The following is a 19,534-nucleotide window of genomic DNA, read 5'->3' on the forward strand; positions in this document are numbered from 1 at the left end:
ACAATTTGAGATGTGTAATAGAAAAAATCATATGTGGTTAAAGTGCACTTTAGACAATAGACAATAGGTGCAGGAGTAGGCCATTCGGCTCCTTGAGCCAGCACCGCCATTCAATGTGATCATGGCTGATCCTCCACAATCAGTACCCCGTTCCTGTCTTCTCCCCATATCTCTTCACTCCGTTATCCTTAAGAGCTCTGTCCAGCTGTCTCCTGAAAGCATCCGGAGAAACAGTCTCCACCGCCCTCTGAGGCAGAATTCCACAGACTCAAAACTCTCGGTGTGAATTTGTTTTTCTTCATTTCCGTTCTAAATGGTTTACCCCTTATCCTTAAACTGTGGCCCCTGGTTCTGGAATCCCCCAACATCGGGAACATGTTTCCTGCCTCTAGCATGTCCAAAATCTTAATAATGTTATATGTTTCAATAAGATATCCTCTCATCCTTCTAAATTCCAGAGTATACAAACCCAACCGCTCCATTCTATCAACATATGACAGTCCCGCCATCCCGGGAATTAACCCGGTGAATCTACGCTGCACTCCCTCAATAGCAAGAATGTCCTTCCTCAAATTGGGAGACAAAAACTGCACACAATACTCAAGATGTGAGCTCACAAGAGCCCTGTAAAAATGCAGAAGGACCTCTTTGCTCCTGTACTCAACTCCTCTTGTTATGAAGGCCAACATGCCATTTGATTTCTTCACTGCCTGCTGCACCTGCATGCTTACTTTCATTGAAACATAGAAAATAGGTGCAGGAGTAGGCCATTTGGCCCTTCGAGCCTGCACCACCATTCAATATGATCATGGCTGATCATCCAACTCAGTATCCCGTTCCTGCCTTCTCTCCCGATCCCTTTAGCCACAAGGGCCACATCTAACTCCCTCTTAAATATAGCCAATGAACTGGCCTCAACTACCTTCTGTGGCAGAGAGTTCCAGAAATTCACCACTCTGTGTGAAAAAAGTTTTTCTCATCTCGGTCCTAAAGGAATTCCCCTCTATCCTTAAGGTGTGACCCCTTGTCCTGGACTTCCCCAACATCGGGAACAATCTTCCTGCATCTAGCCTGTCCAACCCCTTAAGAAGTTTGTAAGTTTCTATAAGATCCCCCCTCAATCTCCTAAATTCTAGCGAGTACAAGCCGAGTCTATCCAGTCTTTCTTCATATGAAAGTCCTGACATCCCAGGAATCAGTCTGGTGAACCTTCTCTGCACTCCCTCTATGGCAATAGTCCTTCCTCAGATTTGGAGACCAAAACTGTACGCAATACTTCAGGTGTGGTCTCACCTAGACCCTGTACAACTGCAATAGAACCTCCCTGCTCCTATACTCAAATCCTTTTGCTATGAATGCTAACATACCATTCGCTTTCTTCACTGCCTGCTGCACCTGCATGCCTACTTTCAATGACTGGTGTACCATGACACCCAGGTCTCGTTGCATCTCCACTTTTCCTAATCGCCACCATTTAGATAATAGTCTGCTTTCCTGTTTTTGCCACCAAAGTGGATAACCTCACATTTATCCACATTATACTGCATCTGCCATGCATTTGCTCACTCACCCAGCCTATCCAAGTCATCTTGCAGCCTCCTAGCACCCTCCTCACAGCTAACACTGCCCCCCAGCTTAGTGTCATCCGCAAACTTGGAGATGTTGTATTCAATTCCCTCGTCCAAATCATTAATATATATTGTAAATAGCTGGGGTCCCAGCACTGAGCCTTGCGGTACCCCACTAGTCACTGCCTGCCATTCTGAAAAGGACCCGTTTACTCCTACTCTTTGCTTCCTGTTTGCCAGCCAGTTCTCTATTCACATCAATACTGAACCCCCAATACCGTGTGCTTTAAGTTTGTATACTAATCTCTTATGTGGGACCTTGTCGAAAGCCTTCTGAAAGTCCAGGTATAACACATCCACTGGTTCTCCCCTATCCACTCTACTAGTTACATCCTCGAAAAATTCTATAAGATTCGTCAGACATGATTTACCTTTTGTAAATCCATGCTGACTTTGTCCAATGATTTCACCACTTTTCAAAAGTGCTGCTATCCCATCTTTAATAACTGACTCTAGCAGTTTCCCCACTACCGATGTTAGACTAACTGGTCTGTAATTCCCCGTTTTCTCTCTCCCTTTTTAAAAAGTGGGGTTACATTAGCTACCCTCTAATCCTCAGGAACTACTCCAGAATCTAAAGAGTTTTGAAAAATTATCACTAATGCATCCACTATTTCTGGAGCTACTTCCTTAAGTACTCTGGGATGCAGCCTATCTGGCCCTGGGGATTTATCGGCCTTTAATCCATTCAATTTACCTAACACCACTTCCCGGCTAACCTGGATTTCACTCAGTTCCTCCATCTCCTCCGTCCCCTGCTATTGCCGGCAGATTATTTATGTCTTCCTCAGTGAAGACGGAACCAAAGTAGTTATTCAATTGGTCCGCCATGTCCTTGTTCCCCATGATCAATTCACCTGTTTCTGACTGCAAGGGACCTACATTTGTTTTAACTAATCTCTTTCTCTTCACATATCTATAAAAACTTTTGCAGTTAGTTTTAATGTTCCCTGCCAGTTTTCTTTCATAATCTATTTTCCCTTTCCTAATTAAGCCCTTTGTCCTCCTCTGCTGGTCTCTGAATTTCTCCCAGTCCTCTGGTAGGCTGCTTTTTCTGGCTAATTTGTACGCTACATCTTTTGCTTTGATACTATCCCTGATTTCCCTTGTTATCCACGGATGCACTACCTTCCCTGATTTATTCTTTTGACAAACTGGGATGAACAATTTTTGTAGTTCATCCATGCAATCTTTAAATGCCTACCATTGCATATCCACTGTCAAGTCAACCCTTTAAGAATTAATCGCCAGTCAATCTTGGCCAATTCACGTCTCATACCCTCAAAGTTACCTTTCTTTAAGTTCAGAACCACTGTTTCTGAATTAACAATGTCACTCTCCATCCTAATGAAGAACTCAACCATATTATGGTCACTCTTGCCCAAGGGGCCACGCACAACAAGACTGCTAACTAACCCTTCCTCATTACTCAATACCCAATCTAGAATAGCCTGCTCTCTCGTTGGTTCCTCTACATGTTGGTTTAGAAAACTATCCCGCATACATTCCAAGAAATCCTCTTCCTCAGCACCCCTGCCAATTTGATTCACCCAATCTATATGTAGATTGAAGTCACCCCTTATAACTGTTTTACTTTTATTGCACGCATTTCTAATTTCCTGTTTGATGCCATCCCCAACTTCACTACTACTGTTAGGTGGCCTGTACACAACACCCACTAGCGTTTTCTGCCCCTTAGTGTTTCGCAGCTCTACCCATATCGATTCCACATCCTCCAAGCTAATGTCCTTCCTTTCCATTGCGTTAATCTCCTCTCTAACCAGCAACGCTACCCCACCTCCATTTCCTTTCTGTCTATCCCTCCTGAATATTGAATATCCCTGGATGTTCAGCTTTTGCCTTGGTCACCCTGGAGCCATGTCTCCGTGATCCCAACTATATCATAATCATTAATAGCTACCTTCACATTCAACTCATCCACCTTATTACGAATGCTCCTTGCATTGAGACACAAAGTCTTCAGGCTTGTTTCTATAATGCTCTTACCCCTTATACAATTATGTTGAAACGCGACCCTTTTTGATTTTTGCCCTGGATTTGTCTGCCTGCCACTTTTACTTTTCACCTTGCTACCTATTGCTTTTACCCCCATTGTACACCCCTCTGTCTCTCTGCTCGCATTTAAGAACCCCACCACCTCTTATTCTCTGTTTATTATTGTTTTCTTCTTTCCCCCCCTACATGTTGGGTCTGAGTGCTTCCCTTCTCTGCCTCCTGCCTCACACACTGTCTACTAGCTTTATTTGAGTCCCTCCCCTCAACCGTTCTAGTTTAAAGTCTCCGCAGTAGCCTTTGCCAATCTCCCCGCCAGGATATTGGTCCCCCTCGGGTTCAAGTGCAACCCATCCGTTTTGTACAGGTCGCACCTTCCACAAAAGAGGTCCCATTGATCCAGATGACTGATGAACAAGGACCCCCAGATCCCGTTGTACTTCCCCTTTTCCCAACTTGACTCCATTTAGATAATAATCTGCCTTCCTGTTTTTGCCACCAAAGTGGATAACCTCACATTTATCCACATTAGACTGCATCTGCCATGCATCTGTCCACTCACCCAACCTGTCCAAGTCACCCTGCATCCTCATAGCATCCTCTTCACAGTTCACACTGCCACCCAGCTTTGTGTCATCTGCAAATTTGCGAATGTAACTTTTAATCCCTACATCTAAATCATTAATGTATATTGTAAATTGCTGCGGTACCCCACTAGTCACTGTCTGCCATTCTGAAAGGGACCCGTTAATCCTTACTCTTTGTTTCCTGTCTGCCAACCAATTTTCTATCCATATCAGCACCCTACCCCCAATACCATATGCTCAAATTTTGCCCACTAATCTCCTATGTGGGACCTTATCAAATGTTTTCTGAAAGTCCAGGTACACTACATCTACAGGCTCTCCCTTGTCCATTTTCCTAGTTACATCCTCAAAAAAGATTAGTCAAGCATGATTTCCCCTTCGTAAATCCATTCTGACTCGGACCGAGCCTGCTACTGCTATCCAAATGTGCCGCTATTTCATCTTTTATAATTGGCTCCAGCATCTTCCCCACCACCGATGTCAGGCTAACTGGTCTATAATTCCCTGTTTTCTCTCTCCTGCCTCTCTTAAAAAGTGGGATACCGTTAGCTACCCTTCAATCCACAGGAACTGATCCTGAATCTATAGAACATTGGAAAATGATCACCAATGCATCTACAATTTCTAGAGCCACTTTCTTAAGTACCCTTGGATGCAGACCATCAGGCCCTGGGGATTTATCAGCCTTCAGTCCCATCAATCTACCCAACACCATTTCCTGTCTAATGTGACTTTTATGAAGGCCAACATGTAATTTGCTTTCTTCACTGCCTTTGTCAGATTTTAATTAAGGGCACTTTTATACATTTTGGTTTCACCATGTAGAAATTACAGGAGCATTTATACATAGTTCCTTCATTTCAGGGCACCATAATGTTTGGGACACAGCAATGTCATGTAAATGAAAGTAGTTATTGTAGATTGGCTATTGCAAGTTAGCCAATCAGAATGCTTAGTAATTATAACTCCGCCTAATTATATGATTTACAGTGTAAGAACTCGCCTGCTGCCTGGCAGTAGCTGCAGTAGACTGAACGTGTGATGTACTGTATATCTAATGATGAACTAGATAATAAAGATGCTTTTGCTTCAACCTGTGTGAGACTAAGATATTTACATGGTGTCAGAAAATCGGGTCTAGCCCGCTACTGTTTACCGCGATTTATTTTGTTTATCAGTTATTATTTGTGAGTGATTTTGACGACATGGCTAACTCTTGTCGAAAGCCAAGCCCGCTTGTGTTTGATTCTGATATAGCCGAGCGCTAGCGAATGTTTGAGCGAGACTACGCTCACTATATCCGCATCGTTCACCGAAACGACCCCGATGACCTAAAGGCATCGCTACTGTTGAATGTAGCGGGTCTGGAAGCTATGATCTGCGCTGACTCCTTTGAATTCGCACCAGCACACCTCGACGCGAATGGTCTGAGACTATCGACAACCCAGCAGTTCTACTGAGAAAGTTTAGAGAACTGTGTGACCTGCCATCGAATCGCATACTTGAGAGAACAAGAATTTTTGCCCGACAGCAACAGACTGACGAGCCTGTGGAACGATTTATCCGCGATCTAAGACACATCAGCTTACGGTGCCGCTTCGGTGAGTTGACAAATTAGCTCGTGCAAGATAAAATTGTGGGAGGAATGAGCGACTGCAAGCTACGAGCTGAATTGCTGCGGAACGCTGAACTGACTTTAGAGCAAGCCATTCATGCATGTTGAATGGCAGAAACTGTTGCCAGTTAGCTGATTTTGACGCCAACAGTCCTCAACAGCAACATAATGTAAATCTAGCCAACTATTCTCCGCAGAAATTTTTAAATGCGTACCGCAAAGGTCCAAATGTGCCTGCCATGAGATGCCAAAACTGCAACTATTTCCACTATAGGGGGCGCCAATTCTGTCATAAGTGCAAGAAACTCAACCACTTTGCTAATTGTTGTCGGTCGCGTGAGAGCACTGCTTCAAGGACAAATCTGCACCTGATTCAACAAGAGCTGTCTGATTCTGACTCCCAAGAACAAGACGATGCTTCCCACGGGAATGATTACGATATCACAGACACTGACTCTACCGTACTTTCCCTAAACCTGCGCTCCCCAGGCAAAATTATGGATCCTGCGGTGACCATTATAATCAATAACAAAGCTTTGAATGCCAAAGTCGACACTGGCGCCAGAGTGAACGTAATGTCACTCAAAGAGTTCAACAAGATAAAAGACTCCTCCACCCTACATGCTTATTGGGGGGATGTTCTCCACCCGTTGGGTAAAGCTGATTTAAAGTGCACTGTCAACGAGCAGACAAAAAACCTAATCTTCTACATTGTCCAACCGAACAGAAACCTTGCTTGGCATTAATGCATGCCACAACCTGGGTCTGGTTTATTTCTGCTGTCCACAAACACTGTTTGACAGAGGAACCAACACAACAGATGCTAACCAACTATTAAGACTTATTTGACGACAAGCTTGGCAAATTGTCTACGATATACAAGATCACAGTAAATTATACTGTCACCCCAATAGTTCGTGCACCTCACCGCGTCCCCCATGGCATGCGGGAGAGAATACACACCGAACTCAAGCGTATGATCTCCATCGGAGTCATTGCCGAGGTCAGTGAACCCCCGGACTGGGTCTCCACTATGGTCGTCACCACAAAAAAAGATAAGAAAAAATGACGCATCTGCATCAACGCTAAAGATTTAAACACAGCAATCAAACGCCAACACTACCCGATGAGAACCACTGAGGACGTAGCGGCACAGATTGGTAATACAACAGTATTCTCAGTCCACGATGCCAAAAGCTCTTTCTGGCAAATTCCGTTGGACCGAGCATCATCTGCCCTAACAACTTTTGCCACACCGTTCGGCCGCTACAGGTTTTTAAGAATTCCCTTCGGTATCAACTCTACTAGCGAAGTCTTTCAGCGCGCAATGGAACAACTATTTGCAGAATATCTATGTGCATCATTGTTGACGATATCCTAGTATACGGTCGCGATGTGACTGAGCATGATGCCAACCTGAAAAAGATATTGAACCGTGCCAGAGACATTAATGTGAAACTCAACCCTCTGAAATGCAAGTTCAGAGTCTCCGAAGTTACATACGTCGGTCACGTGTTCACCAGCAACGGATTAAAACCTGATCCACTAAAGACTGAGCCATCAACAAGCTGCCAGTCCCAACCGACGTCACCTTCAAAACGATTTCTCGGCATGGTCAACTACTTGAGCAAGTTTATTCCCAACCTCAGTGAACCTTCTGCTCCCATACGCCAAATGACCCACAAGAACAATGCATGGTCTTGATACCCGCAACACCAAAGAGCTTTCGAGACTTTAAAACTACAGCTAGCTAGCGCGCCTACACTGGCATTCTTCAATCTCAATCTGCCAGTCAATATCACCAGCGAGGCATCCAAGTATGGGCTAGGCGCAGCATGCCTACAAACATCCTTCGACGGCGACGTGATGCCCATTTCTTACGCTTCACGCACCCTGACTGAAACTGAACAACGCTATGCTCAGATTGAGAAGGAACTGCTTGCCGTGGTTTTTGCCTGTTCAAAATTTAAAGACTTTATCTTTGGCAAAACCTTCACGGTCGAAACCAACCACCAGCCACTAGTCACCATCCTGAGCAAGCCTATCCATGCTGCCCCAGCTCGACTACAGCGAATTATGATGCAGTTACAACGGTTTGACTTCCGCATTGTTTACAAAAAAGGTAAAGACATGCACATCGCAGACACGCTATCTAGAGCCCCGCGCACCACCAGTGAACGACACCCGTTTGAACAGACCAAATTCTCTGTCCTGAAGGTCTCGTTTGTGCCCACTGATCGATCGCCTGCGCCGCCTTGCCGAACACACCGCTGCAGCCAAAACCTCACAGTTGCTAACCTCCGTCATAAGAGGCGGGTGGCTAAACAAGCAGTCAAGCACGCCGTTTGAAATACGACCCTACTTCCTGGTCCATGACGAACTGGTGTTACAGGACGGAATCATTGTCAAGGGTCACAAGGCGGTCATTCCCTCAACCTTGCGAAACGAGTACCATGAGGAAGTCCACGGAGGACATCCTGGCACGGATGCCACCCTAAAAAGAGCCAAAGAAATGATCTACTGGCCCGGGATGACCAAGTACATACGTGAGAAAACAGAATCGTGCGCGATCTGCAACAGTCAATCACCCCATCAGCAGAAGCAGTTCCCCATATCCCAGCCAGCTCCCTCTCTACCATGGTCATCAGTGGCTGCCAATATCTTCAAATGGCACGAGAAACACTACCTTGTGTTAGTGGACTCGTAATCTAACTGGTTTGAAATTGACTTTCTGCCAACAATCACTTCAGAAATAGTGATCCAAAAGCTGAAAGTATACCTTTCTTTGCATGGGGTACCAGTTCGCCTTCAGACTGACAACGGAACTCAATTCACCAGCCAAAAGTTTAAAGACTTTGTAAAACGGTGAAACTTCCAACACGTCACCAGCAGCCCGGAATGCACACAGTCCAATGGACTTGCCGAGCGTGCTGTTCGGAGCGCGAAACAACTCATGGAGCGTTCCAATCTAGCTAAATCTGACGTCTACCTGGACCTGCTAAACCTGCGAAACATTGCAACAGATAACATTCTCGGCTATCTAGATGATGTCCCGCCGGACACGCCCTCCACTGCCTGTCTCCCAGCAACAGCTACGACCAAAAGTCTGCCCCCCTGCCGTAATACAGAAGTGTGTACAGTTTAATCGAGACACGCAGAAACGCTGTCATGACAAGACCAGCAAACTACTTAAACCACTTATACAAGGTCAAGAGGTACGACTGCAAACAGATAAAGGACATACCAAACAGGGACACATTCACGGCTCCTCTAAGGAACCACGCTCCTACCTGGTCGAAGTCGATGGAGCCCTCTATAGACGCAACCGTCAACATCTCCTTCCTGTGAAGGAACGGCGTCCGGCATCCCAGGGTCCTGATGCCCCACCGCTCTGATGCCCCAGTTTAAATCAAGCCTGTTGCAACCGTTCCAGCACCTGCCGCTACCGGGTCCGCCCACTCCCCGCGTCGGTCTGTCCCTGCGTCCCCTGTTGTAACCGGCACCCCAGGATCCCCACAACGGTCCACCCCAGGTTCCCCTGCGATCTCTCCCCAAATCCCCACGCGGATTTACCTACCCCAGCCCTCAACATTTCGGAGGAAAAGGTTGATTAGGCAGCCCCATACTGTACGAGGACCGGGCGGGTTAGCAAGCCACCTATTAGATATGGCGATTATGTTTAACCCTTATTATGTTTAACCATTATTATTTACTCGGTTTATAGGTTGAAATGCCTTAGTTGCTTTTTTCATTTATACAAGAAGAGATGTAGATTGGCTATTGCATGTTAGTCAATCAGAATGCTTAGTAATTATAACTCCGCCTAATTATATGATTTATAGTGTAAGAACTCGCCTGCTGCCTAGCAGTAGCTGCAGTAGACTGAATGTGTGATGTACTGCATATGTAATGATGAACTAGATAATAAAGATGCTTGTGCTTCAACCTGTGTGAGACTAAGGTATTTACAGTCATGTTTAGTATTTTGTTGCATATTCTTTGCATGCAATGACCGCTTGAAGTCTGAGATTCATGGACATCACCAGTTGCTGGGTGTCTTCTCTGATGATGCTCTGCCAGGGGTACATTAACCTTGATTTTTGTTGAATTGCAACCAGGTTTGAGCAACTGAATAATCTATTCCTGCTTTCATTTTTATCCTTTTATTTGAAATTTCCGCATTTAAATATACCAAATCTTTTCACACTCTTAACTCTGAAGCTCAGTTTTCATGATTTTAAAAAAGCGTATCGTGATTGATTGAAACCTTTTTGCCAGTTTAATGGTTCAAATTTTTTTCTTGTCACTGGGTCAATCCAATAACTCCCCAGTTGACCGCATAGTAGAAGGATCTTCACCAAACCAACTCTACTAGTTGAAGGAGATTCCCACCACCAACTTTTATCTACATTTTATTAAAGAATAATGGAGGAAGACAAATGAGCCAGTTATGTTTTTTATTTGTCGCAGGAAATTAGGAAATATAGTTCTCGATATACTGGAAAATGAGTTGAGGCAAAAATCTTGAAAAAGATTACAACAAAGAATTTTCAGTCTGAAGAAGGGTCTCGACAAGAAACATCACCCATTCCTTCTCTCCAGAGATGCTGCCTGACCCGCTGAGTTACTCCAGCATTTTGTGTCTACCTTTGATTTAAACCAGCATCTGCAGTTCTTTCCTACACAAGGAATTTTCCACATTTACCACAAATAGTAATAGTTTTTTCAGAATTGTGAACATTTTGATTAATAACAAGAGAAAAATTGCATGAATTTCTCAGATAAGACAACTTTGGAGTCCACGGGATAAATCTCTACCGGAATATGTAAACATTTTACCGTTAGCGAGTCGATTTTTCCAGAAGATGTAATCACACACACACACACACACACGCGCGCACACACACACACACACACACACACACACACACACACACACACACACACACACACACACACACACACACACACGTAAGATCAGAGTTTTATAATTACAGAGATATGGATGTTGTGGCCTTTAGTACATGGATACAGGTATCAACTAAGTACATGCGGGCATTGCATTCAGTGATCTATGCATAGATAGTCTTTTGGCAGTGTTGACCAGCATGGTGTTCTTTGGAGATCATCCATTGGATTGGGGCATGCAGTTGGCTCCAAGGTTTATCGTCAAAAATGAAATAATGGATCTCAACAACACAGCACCTCATTTCTTTGTTGTGGTAAAATGTCATTGTAGATAATAATTTTAAATGCATGATGAAAATTGAGCGCAAGCTTCTGACTTGGTGTTACTAGTTGACTCAAAATATGCATTATTGTAAGGATTTGTAATCTTGGAGAGAAAAACTATTCTTTACTGGAACCTAATTATATCTTGCCAAAGAGATGTTTTATATGTGTATTTTCATAATCTATGATGTATGAATTCTAAAAATTGTTCATACATCAGCTAATTATTTGTTCATTAAATATTTATATCCTTTACAAAATACATTGGGTATTAGTTATTAAAATGTGTTTTATTAAGTAGAACACATAAAAGAAAATTCCTTTTATTAGCTAACGACAAAATAGTTGCTCTGAATCTATTATAAAGCAACTTCATCTAGGATACTTCTGTAAAATAGCTTAATTGAGGATTCAAAGTCTTCATTAAATGGATTGCATCAATCAGCATTCTTTCTCTATCATTCCTGGTCTTAAAATCACACTTTGGGATTACATGTCTTATTTTAGTACTTAAAATAAACATGGGAAATAGATTTTAAGTATATTGCTGCTGTGTTGTGAAGAATTATGGGATGCCAAGGTAATTTATTCAGGAGAGTTATTGTCTATTGAGAGAAGATAAGTAAAATTGGTTTAACAAATACATAAATGAATCAATAACCATGCTTTTGATGATATAACTGAGCAGTGCTGCACATTTTCAGGGAACATTTTCTGATTACCATTTGGCTTTATTTTTCTTAGGCTTGTGAGTTAAAAAAAATAATTCCAGGAGAAACTTCAAAACATTGAATTTTGTGTACTAAGGTTGACACATTTGTACATCACTTCAACTATTTAGTCAAACTGGAAACGACTCCACCAACACAACAGGAAACATTTCTCTTGGATAAAGCAGATGTGGGTTTGGGAATGCCGCAGGTGAGTTTTCAATCATGCAGATCTTAACTCCAGTGATTCTGTCATAGGACTCTCCATTCGTACTTTCAGGCCTTGATATCAAAGTAACATTTTAAGAGTTAAAGTTTCAACCATTTTGGAACTTTTATTTTGTAACCTTTTATAATTTGATATATACTAAGCAAGAGTAAAAATGTTACTGATTCTAAGGATTGAAATGTAATTTATGACTTGCGAGCTAAGATATGTGAACAATTTATTTTTCTCCAGCAGTACAATTTTACCACAATATACATAGTGTTGATTTGGTAAATAGAATGTAATCCAGGTCCACCACCAATTTTCCAGTACCCTTGGTTCCAGAGACTTGTCGTATTATCCGTTTTGTAGGACCAACAGAAGTCACATCCTTGGGCCGAGTCACTGGCCTGCAAAGTCAGCTGCTGAAGCTGGCTCTGGGAACGGATCAGCCAGCTCCAGCCAGGCTGGGGTTCCAGAGCACCGGCTGCAGAAGGAAAATGCGACCTGCTGATCAGCCATGGTAGTCAGATATGGGAACGGATCTGCTGGCTCCAGTCGGATTGGAGTTCCAGAGCCCCGATTGCAGGGGGCAAATTCGATCTGCCAAATTGAGATCGACCACCTCATCCGGCCCAGGCGCCACATTTTTTGGAGACTTCCAGGGGAGATTTCTAGTGCGCTCTTGTAATTCTGTTCGAATTTAATTGTTTCATATGTTGCATGTTTAACTTTAACTGGTGCCGGGATCATCAGTTGCTGGAAAATCGGTGGTGGACCTGCACTGTAATTTATAGTTAAACGTCTGGAATGGAGCAAAGCCTTGATTTTTGGAATGCAAGTCTCTTTCAGAAACCCAAATCAGAATTTCCAGAATGTCTGCTGACATCACTAGTGCCAATCAATGAGTTGGAGGAGGAATGGGCTATTTGAATGGGCTGACATTAACTCTCAACATAGTCAAGATGAATTTATGACTGAGACTGAAGTAGTTTTTCTTGATAAACCAGTACATGGATAAAAAAGTTATAGTGGGAGAAGTTGGGCCTTTTATGAATTTACTAGACCAAGTGGGACCCGTTGTGTCCCGTCCCTTCAACACGGGGGGAGGGGGGGGGCCTTCGGTGACACCCACCCACACACACACACACACACACACACACACACTAACCACCACACACACACACACACACACACACACACACACACACTGACACCCCCCTTGATATTATATTAATATTATTAATTCGCTCTTTTTGCCCCATCCCCCGCCCTATCCGCTCACGCATAACCTCCAACTGCGCAGGCGCGGGAGGGGGGGGCAGAGAGGGAGGGAGGGGGCGGGGGGGGGGCAGAGAGGGAGAGGGGGGGGGGGCAGAGAGGGAGAGGGGGCGGGGGGGGCAGAGAGGGAGGGGGGCGGGGGGCAGAGAGGGAGGGGGGTGGAGGCAGGGGGGGCCAAGAGGGAAGGGGGGCCGCCGAGAGGGAAGGGGGGGGCGAGAGGGAAGGGGGGGGGGCGGCGGGAGGGAAGGGGGGGGCGGCGGGAGGGAAGGGGGGGCGGCGGGAGGGAAGGGGGGGGCGGGCGAGAGGGAAGGGGGGACCCCGAGAGGGAGGGGGGGGAGGGCAGAGAGCAGGAGGTAGAGAGGGAGGGGGAAGGGGTAGAAAGGGAATACGAGGGGGTAGAGGGAGGGGAGGGTGTAGAGGGGGATGGATTAGAGAGGGAAGGGGAGGAGGTAGAGAGGGAGGGGGTGGAGAGGGAGGGGGAGGGGGTAGAGGCAGCACCTACCCAGGTCGTAGAATAGCAGCCTCCCCACCAGGCGGCAGACCTGAGCGAGGCTGCGGGCGGGCGTGGACCCGAGCAAGGCCGCGGGTAGGCGTCTCGACCCTAGGACCCCGAGCGAGGTGGCGGGCGATCGTCGACCTGAGGGAGGCTATGGGCGGACGTGGACTCCAGAGAGTCCGCGGGCGGGCGTCGACCCGAAGACCCTTAGGGAGGCAGTGGCGAGCGTGGACCAGGGCGAGGGCAGCACGCAGAGCCATTGTGACGTCATCGCGGAAGCTAAGAGGGCGGACGGCGAGAGGCCAGCGGGCGGGCGGCAACCAAAGGACTGCGAGTCGGGGGGGGGGGGGGAAAGGGTGAAGTCACTGGCTGCGAGTGGAACACAGCACAGCAGGCCGCGAGGAGCAGAGCCATTGTGACGTCATCAGTGAGACCTCGTTTATTTTCAAAGTTATTTCAGATTTGTGAACATTTTCATAAATAACTCGAGAAATAATGCATTAAATTTTCAGATAAGGTGATTTTTGACCACGGCATAAATCACTATCGGAATATGTAAAGATTTCACCGTTAGCTCCTCATTTTTTCGAGAAGATGTGAATCGCACACGAACATCACACAAATAAATACACATCCAAGATCAGACTTTTAATAGTTACTCGACCAAGTGGGACCCATTGGGTCCCGTCCTCTCAACGCGTGGTTGCGGGGGAGGGGGCGGCCTGTGGTGTCACAAACACACTAACCAACCCCTCACACACACATTAACCACCCGAAACACACTCACACACATTAATCACCCCCATTGATAGTATATTAATATTATTTATTCACTCCTTTTACCCCATCCCCCACCCTATCCACTCGCGCATAGCCCCCAACTCGCAGGCACGGCTAGAGAGGGAGGGGGTAGGGAGAGGGGCGCAGAGGCAGGGACACAGAGGCAGGGGAGCTTGCTGCCTTTTGGAGCTGGGGTTTCCGATTTGTGGCGTCTTGCGAGCGGCGGCCCTGCTGCTGCGAGCGGGCGGCCCTGGGCGACGTGACTCGCAGCGCATGAACACAATGTGCAGCCATTGTGACGTCATCAGCCAAAGCCAGCGGTTTCTTTGCGTTTCATTTTCGAAGATATTTGAGATTTTTGAACATTTTGATTAATAACTTGAGAAATAATACATTAATTTTTCAGATAAGGCGACCTTTGACCACTTGATAAATCTCTACAGGAATATGTAAAATATTTCTCGCGCGTCGTTTTTTCGAGAAGATGTGAAAACACACAAACAAATAAATACACATGCACACATCCAAGATCAGAGTTTTATAGTTATAAGGATAAGGATATATGGATGAAAGCTACAGTTCTCTGGTAAATGCAGCATAGGGGATATTTTACACAAAAATTGGTCTCATTACAGCCCAACTATTTTCACTTTAGGTGCAAATAAGGAAGTTCCTCGCTATTGATTATTATGACATCCACAATAGCTTAACATTAACAATAGTAGCACCTATATTTGTTTCCTGAAATAAATCTCAGTTTTGTGCTTTAAAAAAAAAAAAATGAACTGCTGTTCTATTAATGTGCTTTGCATCCATTTTCCTTTATAGCCCAATGTTAGTGGAATGGATCCTCCACTTGGGGATGCCTTTCGAAATCGCACATTTTCAGATCAGGCCTTAACCAGCACGGATTTGTTGGGGAATAATTCGGAACCTGATTTCATATATGAACTGGTAAGATTAATTTTATGGTTGTCAATTAATAACTAATTTACTCTAATTGTTTCATTTGTTGCATGTTTTTTCACCACTTGCAGTTACTATAGCTTTGCTACCTGATTCTCTTTTAACTGGATGCACAAATTGTTGATTGGGTGTGGATGTATCTTAGAAACATAGAAATTAGGTGCAGGAGTAGGCCATTCGGCCCTTCGAGCCTGCACCGCCAATCAATATGATCATGGCTGATCATCCAACTCAGTATCCCGTACCTGCCTTCTCTCCATACCCTCTGATCCCCTTAGCCACAAGGGCCACATCTAACTCCCTCTTAAATATAGCCAATGAACTGGCCTCGACTACCCTCTGTGGCAGAGAGTTCCAGAGATTCACCACTCTCTGTGTGAAAAAAGTTCTTCTCATCTCGGTTTTAAAGGATTTCCCCCTTATCCTTAAGCTGTGACCCCTTGTCCTGGACTTCCCCAACATCGGGAGCAATCTTCCTGCATCTAGCCTGTCCAACCCCTTAAGAATGTTATAAGTTTCTATAAGATCCCCTCTCAATCTCCTAAATTATAGAGAGTATAAACCAAGTCTCTCCAGTCTTTCTTCATAAGACAGTCCTGACATCCCAGGAATCAGTCTGGTGAACCTTCTCTGCACTCCCTCTATGGCAATAATGTCCTTCCTCAGATTTGGAGACCAAAACTGTACACAATACTCCAGGTGTGGTCTCATCAAGACCCTGTACAACTGCAGTAGCACCTCCCTGCTCCTATACTCAAATCCTTTTGCTATGAAAGCTAACATACCATTCGCTTTCTTCACTGCCTGCTGCACCTGCATGCCTACTTTCAATGACTGGTGTACCATGACACCCAGGTCTCGCTGCATCTCCCCTTTTCCTAGTCGGCCACCATTTAGATAATAGTCTGCTTTCCTGTTTTTGCCACCAAAATGGATAACCTCACATTTATCCACATTATACTGCATCTGCCAAACATTTGCCCACTCACCCAACCTATCCAAGTCACCTTGCAGTCTCCTAGCATCCTCCTCACAGCTAACACTGCCCCCCAGCTTAGTGTCATCCGCAAACTTGGAGATATTGCCTTCAATTCCCTCATCCAGATCATTAATATATATTGTAAATAGCTGGGGTCCCAGCACTGAGCCTTGCGGTACCCCACTAGTCACTGCCTGCCATTCTGAAAAGGACCCGTTTACTCCTACTCTTTGCTTCCTGTTTGCCAGCCAGTTCTCTATCCACATCAATACTGAATCCCCAATGCCCAATGTGCTTTAAGTTTGTATACTAATCTCTTATGTGGGACCTTGTCGAAAGCCTTCTGGAAGTCCAGATACACCACATCCACTGGTTCTCCCCTATCCACGCTACTAGTTACATCCTCGAAAAATTCTATAAGATTCGTCAGACATGATTTACCTTTTGTAAATCCATGCTGACTTTGTCCAATGATTTCACCACTTTCCAAATGTGCTGCTATCCCATCTTTAATAACTGACTCTAGCAGTTTCCCCACTACCGATGTTAGACTAACTGGTCTGTAATTCCCCGTTTTCTCTCTCCCTCCCTTCTTAAAAAGGTGGGGTTACGTTTGCTACCCGCCAATCCTCAGGAACTACTCCAGAATCTAAAGAGTTTTGAAAGATTATTACTAATGCATCCACTATTTCTGGAGCTACTTCCTTAAGTACTCTGGGATGCAGCCTATCTGGCCCTGGGGATTTATCGGCCTTTAATCCATTCAATTTACCCAACACCACTTCCCGGCTAACCTGGATTTCACTCAATTCCTCCAACTCCTTTGACCCGCAGTCCCCTGCTATTTCCGGCAGATTATTTATGTCTTCCTTAGTGAAGACGGAACCAAAGTAGTTATTCAATTGGTCCACCATATCCTTGTTCCCCATGATCAACTCACCTGTTTCTGACTGCAAGGGACCTACATTTGTTTTAACTAATCTCTTTCTTTTCACATATCTATAAAATCTTTTGCAGTCAGTTTTTATGTTCCCTGCCAGTTTTCTTTCCTAATCTATTTTTCCTTTCCTAATTAAGCCCTTTGTCCTCCTCTGCTGGTCTCTGAATTTCTCCCAATCCTCCGGTATGCTGCTTTTTCTGGCTAATTTGTACGCATCATCCTTCGCTTTGATATTATCCCTGATTTCCCTTGTTATCCACGGATGTACTACCTTCCCTGATTTATTCTTTTGCCAAACTGGGATGAACAATTTTTGTAGTTCATCCATGCAGTCTTTAAATGTCTTCCATTGCATATCCACCGTCAACCCTTTTAGAATTAATTGCCAGTCAATCTTGGCCAATTCACGTCTCATACCCTCAAAGTTACCTTTCTTTAAGTTCAGAACCATTGTTTCTGAATTAACAATGTCACTCTCCATCCTAATGAAAAACTCAACCATATTATGGTCACTCTTGCCCAAGGGGGCACGTACAACAAGACTGCTAACTAACCCTTCCTCATTACTCAATACCCAGTCTAAAATAGCCTGCTCTCTCGTTGGTTCCTCTACATGTTAATTTAGATAACTATCCCGCATACATTCCAAGAAATCCTCTTCCTCAGCACCCCTGCCAATTTGATTCACGCAATCTATATGTAGATTGAAATCACCCATTATAACGGTTTTGCCTTTGTCGCACGCATTTCTAATTTCCTGTTTGATACCATCTCCAACTTCACTACTACTGTTAGGTGGCCTGTACACAACACCCACCAGCGTTTTCTGCCCCTTAGTGTTTCGCAGCTCTACCCATACCGATTCCACATCCTCCAAACTAATATCCTTCCTTTCCATTGCGTTAATCTCCTCTCTAACCAGCAACGCTACCCCACCTCCTTTTACGTTCTCTCTATCCCTCCTGAATATTGAATATCCCTGGATGTTCAGCTCCCAGCCTTGGTCACCCTGGAGCCATGTCTCTGTGATCCCAACTATATCATAGTCATTAATAGCTATCTGCACATTCAACTCATCCACCTTATTATGAATGCTCCTTGCATTGAGCCACAAAGCCTTCAGGCTTGTTTTTACAACACTCTTACCCCTTATACAATTATGTTGAAAAGTGGCCCTTTTTGATTTTTGCCGTGGTTTTGCCTGCCTGCCACTTTTACTTTTCACCTTGCTACCTATTGCTTCTACCCTCATTTTACACCCCTCTGTCTCTACGCTCACACATTTAAGAAACCCTTTCCCTTTAACTCCATCCTCCACTATCCCATTCGACACCCCACCCCCCTTATTCAGTTTAAAACCACCCGTGTAGCAGTGGCAAACCTGCCTGCCAGAATGCTGGTCCCACACCTGTTAAGATGCAATCCGTCCCTTTTGTACAGTTCCCCCTTACCCCAAAACAGATCCCAGTGATCTAAGAATCTAAATCCCTGCCCCGTGCACCAGTTCCTCAGCCACACGTTCAGGTCCCGTATCTCCCTGTTCCTGCTCTCGCCAGCATTTTTCCGATCTTGTCAACTATACTTCCACAATTGGCCATTCATACTACTAAATTCTGGAGATAGATTGTTTGCAGGATATTCATTGTGAATATTAGATAACAATGAAGCCAGATTCTATTCATTTCAAAATACACATACCTGGTAGGAGGATTGAATAGCATTGAAATTGGCAGAAGAAAAAACCTTTGTGGTTCCAAGAGCAAAAGTAAAATACTCTTCAGTGGCCCACTTGAGACCGACAATGTTGGAGGAGACTTCCATCTGCCGCTTTGAGCTTGAGCTATTTATCAAGATCATGATTGATTTTCTCTCGGCAACATTTTTGTGCATTCCCGTAATATTCAGAAATGAATCTTATCTTAAATGAACAATAACTGAGCTTCCACAGAAATCTAGGTTAGACAATTTCAAGATTCACCACTTTGAGTGAAGACATTTTTGCAAGATGGGGGAGCGAGAGGTCACTTATCTCAATCCTGGTTGACACAAAGGGCAAAAGACAAAGGACATTTATTGTCACATACACCAATTGGTGCAGT

General features: G+C 44.6%; 1 protein-coding gene across 2 annotated transcripts in view; it reads left to right on the forward strand.

The window, feature by feature from the left end:
- crebrf (CREB3 regulatory factor) overlaps positions 1-19,534 on the forward strand; it is an 80,819-nt gene that overhangs the window by 15,258 nt on the left and 46,027 nt on the right. For both annotated transcript variants that reach the window (XR_004413460.1, XM_033029636.1), the window contains exons 2-3: positions 11,820-11,996; positions 15,379-15,504. Coding sequence is in view for 1 of the 2 variants with exons in the window: in XM_033029636.1 (XP_032885527.1) it covers positions 11,988-11,996; positions 15,379-15,504 (135 nt within the window). In the remaining variant the exon portion in view is untranslated. The remainder of the gene's footprint in view (positions 1-11,819; positions 11,997-15,378; positions 15,505-19,534) is intronic.

Source organism: Amblyraja radiata, chromosome 11 (genome assembly GCF_010909765.2).
Source record: "Amblyraja radiata isolate CabotCenter1 chromosome 11, sAmbRad1.1.pri, whole genome shotgun sequence".
Classification (NCBI taxonomy): Eukaryota; Metazoa; Chordata; class Chondrichthyes; order Rajiformes; family Rajidae; genus Amblyraja; species Amblyraja radiata.